Source organism: Puma concolor, chromosome C2 (assembly GCF_028749965.1).
Source record: "Puma concolor isolate L17-30 chromosome C2, mPumCon1.1.hap2, whole genome shotgun sequence".
In the NCBI taxonomy this organism is placed as follows: domain Eukaryota; kingdom Metazoa; phylum Chordata; class Mammalia; order Carnivora; family Felidae; genus Puma; species Puma concolor.
In genome coordinates this window covers 46,130,171-46,147,115 of record NC_141675.1, presented here as the reverse complement: position 1 = coordinate 46,147,115, position 16,945 = coordinate 46,130,171, and the positions used below count along the sequence as shown (strand labels likewise).

Sequence of the window (16,945 nt, the reverse complement as noted above, 5' to 3'; positions counted from 1 at the left end):
TTTATAAAGACAAATCTAAAATAAGAAAACAAAAAAACAAAGATCAGATTATATGCTTCCTAAGATCGTTTCCAACACTACGATTCTCAGGGGTCATAAGAAGGGAGCTCTACCACTCATATCTTATTTAGGAAAGTTTACTTTCAGAGCACCAAGGCCACTTTACTGATTTTTTTCTATTAAAGACACAAATATTTCACTCAACTCAAAACGATGTTGATAAAGGTAAATCTAATGGTTTTAGAAAATAACACTGAAAGAAAAGAGATCCTCTTTCAAATATAAGGAAGCATAGTCTAGATGCTTCATGCTCATGTGCAAACACACACACACACACACACACACACACACACACACACACACACACTCAGCAGGGTGTTTTATTTCCTAAAGCTAACAAACCCTGATACCAGAGTAAATAGAATCAAAAGGTGAGTGGTAACAAAAGGTAAGAGACTGTGCCACTTTTGTTCAAAACACCGTATCTAACACAAAGAATAAGAACAAAGAAGTTCATTAAACCTACTTGTTTTTCAATATCTATTCTCAATTTAACTATGGTGGTTTGCCTTAAATATAGCTATTCACATGTAATAAGCATGTTTAAAATATCCAAGTTTTGAATTTTCCATTTACTAACATCATTGATCCAAGGCTGAAAACTCACATCAATGATTTTGGGTATAATGTACTGTAAAAGTGAAGTTAATATATTTAATCACTCCTTCCTGGAAACAAAACAAATAAACAAACAAAAATAACACATCTGAAGTATTGCCACCATGAGAACTCACAAATGCATCTTGTGTGTGTGTGCATGCATGTGTGTGTGTGCATGTGATTGTGGTTTATGCTAAATAGGATCTATTTACTTACAGGTAACTAACTTCTTAAAACCTCATATAAAGAATATACAATTGATTCTTGGCAATTTACATTCACTTTCAAAGAAACATTTAAGAAATTAGTGGTAGTTCTCAATAGACTATTTTAATGATATTTACACGAATAACAATTTAGTCATAATTTACAGATTTTCCTCATTTACTTTATTTAATCTGCTTTCATAATATATGTTATTGCTCTTATGTTGCTTAACTTTGGTCTTCTTTTAAGAAAAAAAAGTGTATGATCCTGACATTTGTCTTTATTCTCATGGTAAACTTCATTAATGTACTTAAAAAGAAAAAAAAAAAAACACTGACAACCAAAGATGACCAGCCAATGTAAATAGAAAAATGAAGATTGACCATGTTCAACTGCAAGTGTCATTTAAACTCCTAGATAAGGCCTGGCTGATCTGAGACCACTTCTAATGATTTCCTCAAAACAATACGAAACCACTATATAGTCACAAATCAATAGACGCTAACACAAACTATACTTTCCTGCTTTACCAATTCTCTTCTTTGCTGAAACGATGGACAAATTACCATTAATCTGAAGTACAGCTAGCTAGCTTCTGGCAAGCATAGTAGGTTTTAAGGAGGGACTTAACCTTTGACTATTTATTATCAGAAGGCAGCTCACTACATCCCAAATTAACACATATGTGATTGAGGAATTTTATCTAAAATGAGGAAAAGACAAATATCCCCACTGCAAATGCCACTCCACAGTGGTGGTTCTATTGCTGATAACTCAAAAAGTAGCATGGAACAACAAAGATGTTCTCTTTGTGAGTTCAAAAGTGAGAAGTGCCTATTTAAAAGACTGGTACAAAGATAGGACAGACTGTAGTCGGGCATTAAACACTCACTGTGAAGGAAGGAAGTAGGCTCAACAGAAAAAGACACTGCATTGTTTCCTCCCCTTTCCCATTCTTCTCAACCTCCCAAACCCCCAAATTCCCTAAGAGCTGGAAAGACTCTCTACAATTAGTGTTGATAAAACACGTATTACTGACCCTTCTAAAGACAGTGTCCACCCAGTTCCCAAGTACACAAAAAGAAGTTTCAAATCCCTTTGCTAGCTAGTTACAAGGCTTCTAAATTCAACCTTCTAAATGCAATCCATTTCCTCTTTTCTCAAACAAAAAGAAACAGCAAAACAACTGATCAACAGTTTTTCTTAGATCAGGTTCTTTGTTTCGGGGGTGGGGGGGGGGTGGGTGTTTGTTTTCTAAAACCAAGCTCAATAACGACAGGCCAACAACAACAAGGTTTCATTTCCCATCCACAATTCTTGGTTGTTCCCTCACGAAGCCAGTGTGGTACAAGGTCCTTCAGGGGCAATGGACGGGAAGGGGGTCAGGGAAGAGCTGTAAATCACATGAAAGTTAACCCTTCCATTATGCTCTAAAGACAACTGCCACAGACATCAGACACCTGCACTACCACATTCACACTGAAAACCATCTTGCCTTTGTACCTTGCTTCTGCATGTGCACATCTACCGATAGAGAGGACAGAGAGCTATTTGTATTAGTTCTCTGTACTTTTCTCTTCCAAAGATCTAGTGTGGACAAGCTCTAGGAAAACATCTGGTTGAAATCTAAAGACCAGAGGTCCTGGGGAGAGAGAGGTTCATAAAAATGTGTGTCTTTTGTATGCAACAACAACGTAGGGTTCCTAGAGGAGTCTGTGCCATGTGGAAGGAAGAATGCTGTATAAATAGGGAAAACCCAAACACTTTTTTTCTTTGATTATTTAAGTAAAAGAAATAAACACCAGTAATGGCAGTGAAGTATATATAATGATATCTTATTTTAAATCTTATGAATGCCTGATAAAATAAACAATCCTTGAAAAGAGTAATTAGGCAAATGTGAAGTGGATAATTACAGAATTCCAATTATGCAATGTGGTAACATAATATAAGGCATAGTTTCATGTAAAAAAAACTATGTCCAAAGCATGGGGAAACGCTTTTCCAAGGAAAGAAGGCATTACCGAGCAAAGAACCAAATTTCTGTGTAACTTGAAATCGCTCGCTGTTATAGGCAGCAACCTACTGCAAGTATCGTTCTGACTAATGTAAGAAAAGATCAGCAACTACACTGTCATGCTTTTCAATTACTGTGCAAATGTGAGTACTCAGAGCAAACTACAAGCCTAAAACAGGATGGCAGAGAACTGAAGAAGTGGAACTCTTCCAGACTAAGGGTTTCCAATTCATTCTTCAGTACTTCATTTAGGTACTTCCCATACAGGAAATATGGGAAGGATTTTAAAAAAAAAAAGGGGGGGGGGCAGAAAATTAAAATTAAAATATAAAGCTTACTACAAATGGAACCAAGGCCTTAAAATTTCAATGTGCTTATTCATATTTCAAGATGACAGTCATTCATGAGAGGAAACACTCTGGTGACAGTGACATCCAGGACTCTGATAAAGCCTGTGCTAACAGGAAGGCCAAAAGACAGCCCAATGGGAGCAAAGGCATTAAGGGTCTTTACCCCCTGTCTCTGTGGTGCTCTTCTTATTTAGGATTTTCAAAATATCTTTGGTAATCTTCTTCAGCTGATGCTTCGCTTCGTCACGCTCTTTGCCCACTCCATAAAGCAGGATTGTGCGCTGGTTACATTCATGACTTGAAGATTCATCCTGAAAAACAGAAAATGCATTTTGAAACCCTTGTTGGCAGGGGCGGGGCTGCATTTCCCATCCATGAAATGCACTAACCACAGCCTCTCGGTGCTGGCTGGCGGTGGCATCCCGCCCACCTTTCAATTCACCTCAACCTCCACTGGCAACACCCTTGTTTTTCCAGTTTGGAACTTGCTAAAGTAAAAAAAAAAGTGTCAACTGACCCGAAGTCTTAATAGAAGCATTTGATGTGGGCGTACTCTACAGAGTAAGTTTTGACTCTTGAAAACTTTTCATTGTTTAAAATTTAACATGGTATTAATTTCACATCATATTACATACTATTTAGTCACACTTTTTCCTTAAGGAAAATGTTACTTCTTAGTAAGCTTGGTTTTCTATATAAAGCATCACTAAATATTTCCTATTTCAAAAAATGATCTTGCTATGATCCTCAAATACTTTGAGAAAAACTGTTCCGTTGGCCTCCCACATGACTGGGTGAGGTGTATGTATATTTATTTCCAAATGACCTAACGACAAAGAGTCCAGGTCTCGTTAGGTGTGAGGTAAAGAGTTGCAAACGCAAACATGTTCAGTACCACCTTCCTCTAGGGGAATACCTCCCCACCCCTGTGCCGCAGACACAGTAAATTCAAGCACTATTTTTCCCACAAGGGAAAAGAAATTATGTCATCACAACATAACACACACACACACACACATACACACACACACACAAACACATTCCTTGGCTTAAGTGAAACAGTAGAGGGTGTATATTCTCTCCTAGGACTGGTTTTGAATTTTTCTCTCTAAATTCTCTCTCAGATCCTATATTCTTCCATTTTCTTAGTAAGTTTCTATCCTTTGGTACAATCACTTTTCTTATCTTTCTGTATATGTTCATCCGTTACAGGCAAGGACCCTTCCTAACAGTACCTAATTCTAAGGAGCTTGAAGGAGAAAAGAGTTTCTTCTAGGGAAGACCAAGTGTAATGTGTTGCTAATGGCTAAAAAAAAGAGCAGAAGCCTGGAGACTTGGGAAAATCCCAATGCTTCATTTGAAGTACTTCACATGTGCACTTTGCACAAAGTCACATTTTACTCTTGAAACGAGAGCCCGTTTTCTAAGCTGCTGTCACCTTCCATCACTGTCCTCACACGCTTGCATTCAAGGCACCCCTTTTCTCCCCACTGATACCCTTTTTGTTATACTCCACCAGAAATATGCATTTGTATACCCTCCCAGTCCATCTTGCTACCCTGTCCAGAGTTAGTAACATTTTATGTGTTCAAATTTGCATCCTAAAAAAAAAAAAAAAAAAAAAAAAAAAAAAAAAAAAAAAAAAGAGCTAGGAGCAGGTCTCTTCTAGAAACTGCTGTTATTAATATTCTGACTATCCCAATTTCCTCTCAAGTTTCAAAAGACAGACCTAATCACGGGATAAAGTCAACATAGAGAGTGATTCCTACATTTGGCTGCACTGAGGCATGACCTGAGCTGCTTATTAATTTCCAATTTTTGTTGCCATTACAGAGTACCGCTGTTGTATTTCTTTTTTGTCTGACGGGATGTGTACATATGAGCCCTGTAAAGGGAACAGGGGGAAGGCACTAAGAACACTGTACAAAACTCAGGCAGTGCTAGCCATGTGTCCTGACAAATGTATTTAGTTAAGGCACCTGTCAAACAGTTCTAATGTAAACTTCTGTGTGATGGGTGATGGAAAGATGTCATCAAAGTTACTGAACAAATGCTTTTAGAGGATCTACCTACCTTACCTACCTTGGTAAGACAAGATGGTAGGGACTCTGAGAAAATACAAGGATGAATGCTCCCTGTCCTCCATGAGCACAGATTCAGTGTCATAAAAGTAGCATTTGCAGAGCTTCAAGCCCAAATGGTGATAGTAAAAGAAGTTACCTTGGAAAGACCCATGTGCTCAGCACAAACACAGAGCTACTATGGCTCCATACTGTACCAATAACAGCCCAAGTTCAGGGTAAGAGAGAGCTATGGCTGTATTCAGGTTGTGGCACTTGCGGACTCCATGGTCCTGAGTCTTTCTGTCCTAATGAGCCTTTCTTGGCCTCGGATGCTTCCCCTGAAACGTTGGCTAACACCACCTTCCTTGTAAGATTTTTGCAAGAATAACTGAGATGAAGCATGTAAAGCACTTAGCAAAGCAGCATATCAGAGAGCCAATCGCCGTCCATTCAGGTTTCAACACTTCCACTTCTCACTTGCATGCGCCCCAGATCCACACCGAACTGTATTACTCAACATCTCCTCAAGGCACCAGGATACTTCCTTCCTTTGCTCTTGCTCCTCCTGCCACCTAAAATACTTACTCTCAATAGCTTGACCCTCATGTGTGGAAGTGCTGTACACAATTACAGCATCAGGTCCCTCACTGTCACCTTAGTGTAGTGAATGCCCTTGGGCCAGGAGGAGGAAGGAGGGGAAGAGGGCCTTTGGAGCACTTGCCACAGTGTAATTCACTCACTTTCGAGGTATTTGTTTAATGTCTGTCTTCCCTGCTCCTCTGTCAGTTTTGTGAGGGAGAACTCCAGGTCTGTTTTATTCACATTTATAGTCCCCTCAGTGGCACTGTGTAGGCACTTAATTTATGACGAATACATTAAACAATGAATAAATAAGTGGACTAATGAAAGAACACATGACTCAAAGAATAGGGCAGGGATGAAAGTAAGAACAAAAACGTTCTGTAGAAAACCTAACCTGATAGCTAAGTGCTGATAGAACTGAAGAGGAGAAATGAGAAGCAGAGAGAAAAAGCCAAAAAGTCTGTAGGGTGTGAAAACTATCTCTCAGTGGCCTGAATAAAAAACAAGAAGAAGCAAAACCAAAAAGTACTAAAGGAAATTGGGAAAGAATTAGGCATCTGAGTGAATGTGCATCTCACTAGATTTCAAGATGGATTCACTAGATAAAATTTGTTGGGGTGGGGGGGGAGGGAAGCAGCTTGTAAGGACAGGGAGCTCATGAATTCACCTGTAGGTGAGAGGAATTGGAGGCACAGGTGGATACATATTATAAATGTCGAGTAGGTGGTGTGACGTGAGGACCCACACAGAGGTAATAGCTTAGAGGTAAGAGCAATATGTCCCTGGGAGGGGCGCAAAACCCCCAGGTTCTCTTTGAGGGGAGGGGACAACTAAGAGAGTAGAGACAGGAAGGAGATAAATAAGCCATCAAATGATGCATACATAATCTCCATAATTAAGATCAGTGGACAAGTGGGGGTCACATAAGTCGGGGGGGGGGACATTAAGAGGGCCATCAACAGTGTCAAATGCAGCAAGAAGTCTCAATGAATGTTGCCTCTCTGACTTATTTAAAAAAACAAAAACAAAAGCAAACTACACATCAACTTCAAAAGAGAAGTTTCTCTGTAGGGGCAGAAAGCCAGAAACAGGATTGTAGTAAGAGTAGATGGTGAAATGGTAAGGGTGAGGCAAGTAACCTGCATTTACTAGTAGTTGGTCAGGAAGAACAATAGCTTGAAAGGTGGAGGGGAATAGGTGTATTAGGAAAACCAAAGGCAAACTCTTGTTCCAAAGGTATGTTTCAATTAAAGGAATCTCCATGAAGGAAATCCAGATTGGAAGGTAGATAGCTGATACAGGAGATAGGAAACAATGGTTTGTTGTTTGGATTAGCTTGTAAAGAAAACCCAGGACAACTTTCTACTTCGGGGAAGAAAATGGTAAAACTATAGGGAAATTTGGAGGTAAGGAAATAAGAAACTTGAAAAAGCTTTCATCAGTTTACTGGCTCTGATTTGCTCAGGGAGGTGGACCAGAAGCAGCCAAGTCAAGAGTTTAGAGTGAAGGGATGAAATTAAAAAATCAAGAAAAATATGCATTTAGCTGCAAAAGAACCATTAGCCTCTATATGGGGCCTGAAGACCCTATTTGTGTCTGATAATTAATATTTTCAGGTAAATCATGATAGCTTTTACTAGTCTTCAAAGATATTTCAAAAGTGACTGTTTTTCATTAGCCCACAAGATTTGTTTATATCAAATTTTTGTACTTACAGAAAATCTACATCTTCAAGTAGCAATTTATAGTACATGAGAACAAGGTCAACCTAAGAGAATGGGCCAAATATTTCCAAAAGCACCAATGAGTTCTCTGTTCCTTCAAATAGGTATTAAAAAACCGTCAAGTTGAATAGTTGGTATCTGTATCAGATACATACTCCATTATTTATACCCTGAAGGTCACAACTTGCTGGGCAGAAAAAAGAATCAACTGTCGTGTCTCTGGAAGGCCGGCCACCCGTCTCCTGCTAGCCCGCTGCTGTGCTTGGGTTAAACAGGTCATCTCCCGTATAAGCTAAGTTCTGAAAATCTCATCCTCAGGACCGATTTTTCTTCTTCTTCAGACAATATCTGACACTCACAAAGACTTAAGTGAGCAACAAACTGGGAGGAGACATGTCCAAAAGCCCTAGAAGGCTTGGAGTACTGAAGAAATTAAAATAGGTATCTTGAGCTAAATACCCTTACTGGTAAGAATTTGAGTTAATTGAAGTCAGGTCTCCTCTAAGTCATCATCAAAACCTAAGTGATTAGACATGTTGCGGAAGTGTGTATGTGTGTTCATAAGATGGGATAACAGAGGTGATTATCAGAGCTGTGTACTCTCCTTTTACCTCATTCATATGTCCTGGTATTTCTATACTGACCCAATCATCGGAGAATTTTAAAATTAATAAATTAATGTTCTTTTTAGAAGGAGATAAAAAAGAATCCCACTCTAGATATACTTCCTTATCTTCCAAACACTCATGAAAAACAGATGAAGTAAATGTGATGGTCCTAAAAAAACAAGATATTGCATTTGATACTTCCAACACTCTATAATTGTGTATGTTTAAATATTCAAATGTAAACCCAGCAGTCATCATGAAATAAATTGCACAGAGCACCCTACCCCATATCCCAGAAAAGCAGAAAAACTACCATTTAAAAAAAAAATGGAGCTACTTACATAAAGATTTTATCTATTAAATGAAAAACTCTTAAAAGAGGCCTCCAAATTATTTTTTCGCAGAATCTTTCAATACGTCACATTACTCTGTTTAGAATAAATGACCTTCCAAATAAGTGTGACATGAGGGATAAGCCTTGGGCAGAGATGTAATAAGAAGAGAGCAGACATGCATGGAGAGGCTGTGTCAAAGGAGTAAGAAATTAGCAGCTTCTTCTCATTTGTTACTCCACCTGAAATGGAAGAACTCCTTTAAATCCAAAAAAAAGGAGACTCCTTTCATTAGATTTATACAGGAAATTTTTGTTCTACACTAGCTTAAGGCCCATGGTATGGCTGAAATGACAGCTCTGGGCAAGAGGCTCAATGCATCCTGGGGGCACAATAAAATGAACATCAGTGCGTTTGATTATATTTACTAGTCCTCTGCTTTCAAGCAAAACAATCAAGCCAGGGATGACAGATAATTAGATCAAGATGACATTTTCTTTTGCAAAATACCCCACACCCAAGAATCTTTACTTGTGGAGAATGTCTCATATACGACCTCAATTTTTATACTCAAACGGGTAAAACCACTAAATTCTATGAGTAAGCAGTGCCTTAAAATGCATGTGTTCATTCAAAACATTCACTAATGTCAAAATGACCACACTTTGAAACCATGCAATGTGAGAACTAAAATATCCTAAGACCTAATCAAATGTCTCAATTATATCTCCATTCTCTTGCCCTAACCTGATTCCACAAGGAACACCAGGTCCTACCATTTCAGGACATGGCTCTCTAAGTTCAGAGTAATCCATTTGAAGCAAATATTTTCAGAGAAGCAGACTACCTTTAATAGATGTGGCAAAATAAACCAACCAATTAAATCACTTACATGTAAAAATTCTGGGCTACAAATTCATTTTGTGAAGTCACCTCAACCTTAGAAATTAACCAAATCAATCAAAATCAGTCCTGTTTCCAATGAGAATACATACAATTATAAACTGCATTTGCTGTTGTTTATTAATGACAGGCTCAAGTATACAACTTGTTCTACTTCTCTGTACAATAATATAGCTGACCCCCAAAAAACGCAGGTTTGAATTGCATGGGCCCCACTTATGTGCAGACTTTTTTCCTTTTAGGATTATTTATTCCTTATTTACTTATTTATTTATTTAGAGACAGAAAGAGAGGGAAGGAGGGAAGGACGGAGGGAGATGGGGAGAGGGGCAGAAAAATAGGGAGAGATAGAATCCCAAGCAGGCTCTGCACTATCAGAGCAGAGCCTGACATGGGGCTTGAAACTCACAAACCATGAGATCATAACCTGAGTCAAAATCAAGAGTTGGACGCTCAAGTGAGTGACCCAGGTGCCCCTATGTGCAGACTTTTTTCAATCAATAGAGTACTAGAAGTGGACTGTCTGTTACATTTTTTTCTCTAATTTTACTGTAATATGGTACATAATACATCTAACATACAAAATAGCTGTTAATCAACTGTTTATATTATCGATTAGGCTTCCGTCCACAGTGGGCTATTATTAGTCAGGTTTATGAGAAGTCAAAACTTATATGCATATGTCAATTATACATCAATTAAAAACTTAAAATTTCTTTTAAGCTATAACGTGAATTTTTGACTGCTGTACCCCTAATTTGCACATTGTTCACGGGTCAACAGTATACTTTTTTTTTTTTTTAACGTTTATTTATTTTTGAGACAGAGAGAGACAGAGCATGAACGGGGGAGGGTCAGAGAGAGGGAGACACAGAATCTGAAACAGGCTCCAGGCTCTGAGCTGTCAGCACAGAGCCCGATGCTGGGCTCGAACTCACGGACCGTGAGATCATGACCTGAGCCGAAGTTGGCCGCTTAACCGACTGAGCCACCCAGGCGCCCCAACAGTATACTTTTATAACCTGAGATGATTCACTTGAAAGTGATCTACATGGGTAATTGGCAGTCAATTCCTAATGAGAAAATTACCAGAGAAGATTTACAGATAGGTGGTTGTGAGTTACAATCAAAGGAAAGTTAATTTAGATCAGCAGCTGGGGCCTTTTGATTTACCCCTCAAATCACTATTCATAGCCTTCTAGGAATTTGAAAATATAAATTCTTCATAATGTAGTAAGATATCAGTATCCTGAATTAGTGTTTCTTTAGTATGGCATATTAATTTGTTGAAATCAGTAATGCTCTTTTTTTTTTTCCACAAGCCTTGTTTCATCTGAGTACCTTAAAAACACTTCATAAACATCCTTTACACTAAAGTTTGCAATTGGTTGTATAGGCAAATATGACTTCTATTTTCTTGAAAACAGTACAACCATTCCATTCATGGTATTTACCTCTTGCTCCAGGGCCTCAACACAGTGGACATGGGGGTAGGGGGTTAGGTCGAGCAGACACTGAGACAGGGAGGATTTCTAGGTGCACAGTGGTTACAGGTACAGGCTCTGAGATCAGTTAGAATGGGGTCCCTACTTCACTCTGCTCCTCAATTTCCATCATACAGAGAACGGAAACAAGATGACTATCTACTTCAGAGAATAACACAGATCATTCAACAAGTTAATTCACAACAATATAAGAAGTCAAATGTTGGCTCTTATTATTCTGAAGTGTACGTAGGCATAAAAGTGTTTTCCACAAGTATACTATTGTGTCTCCAAACCAAAAACCAAGTATTAAAATTTGATTAATGCAATACATTTCAAAATAGAAATAACGTAAGAATTCCCACTTTTATAGGACTCCACTATCACACCTCTAGATGACTAACAGATTGGGATCATTACATGACTCAAATTTCTGACTGAAATTACTAAAATATTTTTTAAAGTTTATTGATTGATAGAGAGTGAGCACACACAAGCAAAAGTGGGGGAGGGGCAGAGAGAGAGGAAGAGAGACAATTCCAAGTAGACTCCACACTCAGTACAGAGCACCATGAGGGGCCAGATCCCACAATCATGAGATCATGACTTGAGCTGAAACCAAAAGTCAGACTCGGTTAACCAACTGAGCCACCCAGGTGCCCTGAAATTACTCAAATTATAGCTTAATCCCAAACTCCTAATGCCAACAAAATTCTCAGGTTGGTTTAAATCAGTGATCTTCAAAGTTTACTGTTCATAACCCTCACTTGGAAGGTTCTTTAAAGTATAGCTAAGGGGTGCAACCAGAGTTTCTGATTCAATGGAGCTAGGTTGGCTAAGTCCAAGAATGTGCATTTGTCACAACTTCCTAGGCGATGCTGGGCCGCTGTTATGCACTTTGAAAATTGGGGGCGCCTGGGTGGCTCAGTCGGTTAAGCGGCCGACTTCGGCTCAGGTCATGATCTCGCGGTCCACGAGTTTGAGCCCCGCGTCGGGCTCTGTGCTGACAGCTCAGAGCCTAGAGCCTGTTTCAGATTCTGTGTCTCCCTCTCTCTGACCCTTCCCCACTCATGCTCTGTCTCTCTCTGTCTCAAAAATAAATAAACGTTAAAAAAAATTAAAAAAAAAATTGATGTTAAAGATTATTTAACAGACACAGAGATAGACCCACTCGAAATTCAAAAGAAAGAAGTAACCAAAACATACGTTCACACCAAAGGCACCAAGCCAAGTGGATCTACTGGAAATAAAGGGACATTACAGTTCAAATCTTGTATGTGTGTGAGAGAGCATCAAAAACATTTATGTAAAGGTAACAGAGCAACAGAGATCCCTTAATTTAATAACATATTCTCTGCCCAACCAAAAGCTAGATTACAAAATAATTGTTTATATTCAAATTCTATTTAAGAAAAGCCTGAAAGACACTTTATATAATAAGCCTGGCAATGGATACAACTGTTTTTCTTTTTTAATGTAATTTTGGAATCTTCAAATTTATAATGAGAGGAAACTGTTTCACGTACGAAGACTTGATCAAACACAGATTTAAAATAATGACATTATTAGCCAGGAAAAAAAAAACAAGGGGCAAGAGACTTAACATCCGTAACAAGCACACATTTTGAGTTAATGTAATTACTTGTTAAAAGGCAATATATCACCCAGCTTGAGCACAGTATGTTTTCAGGTAAATAATCATCCGAGAAAGCAAGCTCGCAATCTTCTCCAGGAAGCAGACTTTGAAAAGCTTGATCTCAACATGGATTTACTGTGTACATGGGAAACAGCCAAAAGAACTCATAAAGTATCAAACTCTATGGGCAGGTCTCACCAAACAGAAGCAAGATTTTAAACTGCATTTTAAACGATGAATTCTTGCCCATCCTGCCCCACATTTCTCAGGGAAATAAAAGCAGAAGTCCTAAAAACGGCCAGACGGAAATAGAGTGTCTGCACAGCTTTGAGTCCAGGGCACTGGAAGGTAATTTCTGATTGTGAAGTCCTCTCTTCCTCTCTCTTTTTCTCTAGAACACTCAAGACTTTACTGATGAACACTCAGAAGATAAAGAGTTATAACAACTAAACTAAGACATTAAAAGGAAAATACCAGACGCTACTCCGCAGGTTGCCTTAACTGCCAATTAATGGATACATTTAAATCCTCCTGAATCAACAAAACAACCAGGTAATTTTATATCTAAAAGTATTTGACAAATACAGGTGTTTACATGATGATGAATGTGTACATGTTTGTCAAGTTTTCTTAAAATTGGAAACCTTTAATAATGTCAATGCATGAACTTATTTGGAATAAAAATTAAAATACAAGCTGTACTAATGGTGTCAGGAAAACCATTAACTTCTTCATTAAACACACATACGCATACAGACACACACACGCAGCACAGAAATAAAATACAAATGGTCTTATTTATTTTACCTGGAGTGTAAAATGAGATTTAAATATAGACAGATGGAAATAATAATCTTAATATCAAGAATACTCATTAAATAAGATATAGTCTATGCCACATTAGCATTCCCAATGCATAATTTCCAAAAAAAAGTATCAGTGAATGCACAAATAAGAGTACATAGCAGTAGCAAAGAAGATTAAAATCTATGATCCTATATCAATTTAATACTGGGTTTTGTTTAGTTTTTGTTTTTTTAAACAGGCGAGGGGGTGTTGAAAATTGAAGCCGTAATTGTTACAATATGAAACTTTTACTTTCAATAATTAGACAATGAAAAATTAAATTTGTGAGAATTTAATGTTATCTCTACTTGTCACAATTTAAGTATTTCAAATGGAACCTTTAATTTGGATATGTGTGCTTTTAACATCACCATGTCTTATATTTAGGAATAATATTCATAGAAAATCAATTGCATTTGCCTGTGATTTAAAAAAAAAATTACAAATATCATTTCAAATGTCAAAACTTAAGGGTGCCTGGGTGGCTCAGTTGGTCCAACTCTTGATTTCAGCTCAGGTCACGATCCCAGGGTTCTGGAATGTAGCCCCCCATCAGGCTCCAGGCTGAGCCTGGAGTTTGGAGTCTGCTTGAGATTTTGAGAGTCTGCTCTCTCTCTCTCTCTCTCTCTCTCTCTCTCTCTCTCTCTCTCTCTCCCCTTTCTTCCCTGCTTGTGTGCTCTCTCTCTAAAGTAAAACCTAAAAAAATTTTTTTCAAAACTCAGATACCAGATAACGTATTCAAGTCAAGTGTTAGTTTTCTTTTATAGCCGTCTATTGTGGTATAATTATCTATAGAACCAGGCAAGGACATGGCTCCAATATTTTATTTTAGCTACAATTATATACTCTAGATACCTAAGAAAGTATGCCCTGGCTATTTTTGAAGAACACCACCTGATGACCACTTCATTTTTTTTTTTTTTTTTTTTTTTTTTACTATTTTTGTATCAAATAGTATTCAAGAAAATGTATGTAAAAACTTCTAATACACTGTGCAAAGTCCGAAATGACATATATATGGGTTAAAATATCTGCACACTTGTGTATGATCAAGATGTCCTTTAAGAGACAAACATTTAGCAAATGAGAAATACAAAGCATCTATACCTTCACATAATACATGTCAGACTATTTTATTTGTTGGAGATAGAGGATTTGCCATGATTAAGTATTCTAAGTTTCAATTTTCTGTAATGAGGATAGGAAACCCAATTTTTAGAGAAGGCTGTCCAAAAATGTTACAGGGATAAGACAAAATCAATGGTCTGGGACTGAAAATAACCATCCCTTCCCTCCTCCCCTAGGTAGCAAAGAAGAAACACAAGACATGGACAACCTCACCTCTGTGGCTGGGAATGGCAGCCTGTGCACCAGAGATTACAAAATCACCCAGGTCCTCTTCCCGCTCCTCTATACCGTCCTCTTTTTTGTTGGACTCATCATAAACAGCCTGGCAATGAGGATTTTCTTTCAAATCCGCAGTAAATCCAACTTTATTATTTTTCTTAAGAACACAGTCATTTCTGATCTTCTCATGATTCTGACTTTTCCATTCAAAATCCTCAGTGATACCAAGCTGGGAACAGGACCACTGAGAACCTTTGTATGTCAAGTGACCTCTGTCATATTTTATTTTACAATGTACATTAGTATTTCATTCCTGGGACTGATAACTATTGATCGTTACCAGAAAACCACCAGGCCATTTAAGACATCCAATCCCAACAATCTCTTGGGGGCTAAGATTCTCTCCGTTGTAATCTGGGCATTCATGTTCTTGATCTCTTTGCCCAACATGATTCTGACCAACAGGAGGCCAAGAGAAAAGAATGTGAAGAAATGCTCGTTCCTCAAATCGGAGTTTGGTCTGGTCTGGCATGAAATAGTCAATTACATCTGTCAAGTCATTTTCTGGATTAATTTTTTAATTGTCATTGTATGTTATACACTTATTACAAAAGAACTGTACAGGTCATATGTCAGAACAAGGGGTGTAGGCAAAGTCCCTAGGAAGAAGGTAAACATCAAAGTTTTCATTATCATTGCTGTGTTTTTTATTTGTTTTGTTCCTTTCCATTTTGCCCGCATTCCCTATACCTTGAGCCAGACCCGGGATGTCTTTGACTGCTCTGCTGAAAATACTCTGTTCTATGTTAAAGAGAGCACCCTTTGGTTAACTTCCTTAAATGCATGCCTGGATCCATTCATCTACTTTTTCCTTTGCAAGTCCTTCAAAAACTCCTTAATGAGTATGCTGAAGTGCCCCAATTCTGCAACATCTCTATCTCAAGAAAACAGGAAAAAAGAACAGGATGGTGGTGACCCAAGTGAAGAGACTCCAATGTAAACCAAATGAGGTAATATTTCAATCTGTAAGTGGTTGGAATACACAAAAGGAAAACACTGTGTAAATACTGACTAAACAGTAAGCTGAGTCAGTAACAATGACTCTTTAAACAAGTAGTAGAAAACTACAGAAGTAATTTTCATTTATTTTTCCAGTATGAAAAAGCTATCTTAAAATACAGAAAAGAAACCTAACATAGAGATATGGGTAGCAAAACAAACTGTATCTAATTACCACGGTTACAAGCCAAACTACAGAGAACTCATGATTTGTAGAGTGTTGGCAAAATGGGTAACCATATAATATCTACTGTAATCCTTTAAATACGTTACTGAGCACAATGTTATTATCAAGTTATAGTCAACTAAGGGAGAATGATAAATCTGATAAAAAATCTTCTGACCAAAAATTATACTAAGATGTATATACATCCGAGACCGTAACCAAATGCTCATCTACTGTGATACTCATTATAAAGATTTAAGTGGGACACACAAAGAATAGTTACTACTACTAATTATTAGCAAAAATCTTAGGAAATTTAAACTAATTGAAATGGTAATTGGACTGATTTTTTTTAATTTTCATTAAGAAGATAGAGGTTTAAAAATACCTTTCCAATAAAGGAGCAGAAATAGCAAAGTTATTAAAATGGTTACTTTTATGACATTCTAAAACCAAAAAATCCTGAGTATTTCCTTAATACTAGAGAAACCAGTTTTATTAATATTTTGACAATTTTACTCAGTACAGTACCACCAATGCCACTTAACTTTATTAACTAGCTTCTAGAAATTAAGTACTAGTTGGGTTAATGAATATTTCCTTTAATGAGAAAAACAAATGTGATTATGTGGTTGCAAAGCATAACTAGTAACAGAAAAGTAGTTAAAATGTTTGTAATTACTGGTTTGTCATTTGTGTGTAAAAAAAAAATGTATATTAAACTCTAAATCACACTTTGTTGGAATTTCTTTGTTCAAAGACATTAGATACCATGCCTCACCTCTTACATACTCCTACATCAAACAGCAAACCCACTTAATAAAGGGTAACTGCCAACACTATTTTATGAGACGTTATTGGGCAGTCTCTTCTGAAGGTAACCTATCACATGAATTAGTCCATAAGTAAATGAAATAATAGATCAGATTGATAACATACTGATTGTACATAAACCACAGTC

At 37.5% G+C, this 16,945-nt stretch overlaps 2 protein-coding genes across 7 annotated transcripts in view; one reads left to right on the top strand and one right to left on the bottom strand.

Moving 5' to 3' along the window:
• The window catches only part of P2RY12 (purinergic receptor P2Y12), a 46,755-nt gene extending 30,037 nt beyond the window's left edge, over positions 1-16,718 (top strand). For 5 of the 6 annotated variants that reach the window (XM_086674533.1, XM_086674531.1, XM_086674535.1 and 2 more), the window contains 2 exons: positions 12,962-13,118; positions 14,717-16,718. In XM_086674533.1, coding sequence (XP_086530659.1) covers positions 14,740-15,759 — 1,020 coding nt within the window. In that variant the 5' untranslated portion in view covers positions 12,962-13,118; positions 14,717-14,739 and the 3' untranslated portion in view covers positions 15,760-16,718. Of the gene's footprint in view, positions 1-3,498; positions 3,796-12,961; positions 13,119-14,716 lie in introns of those variants that run through there. The other variant, XM_025913185.2, reaches the window with a different exon arrangement.
• The window catches only part of MED12L (mediator complex subunit 12L), a 340,943-nt gene that overhangs the window by 79,719 nt on the left and 244,279 nt on the right, over positions 1-16,945 (bottom strand). Inside the window, exon 19 of the mRNA XM_086674526.1 lies at positions 3,398-3,545. Within this exon, the coding sequence (XP_086530652.1) occupies positions 3,398-3,545 (148 nt within the window). The remainder of the gene's footprint in view (positions 1-3,397; positions 3,546-16,945) is intronic.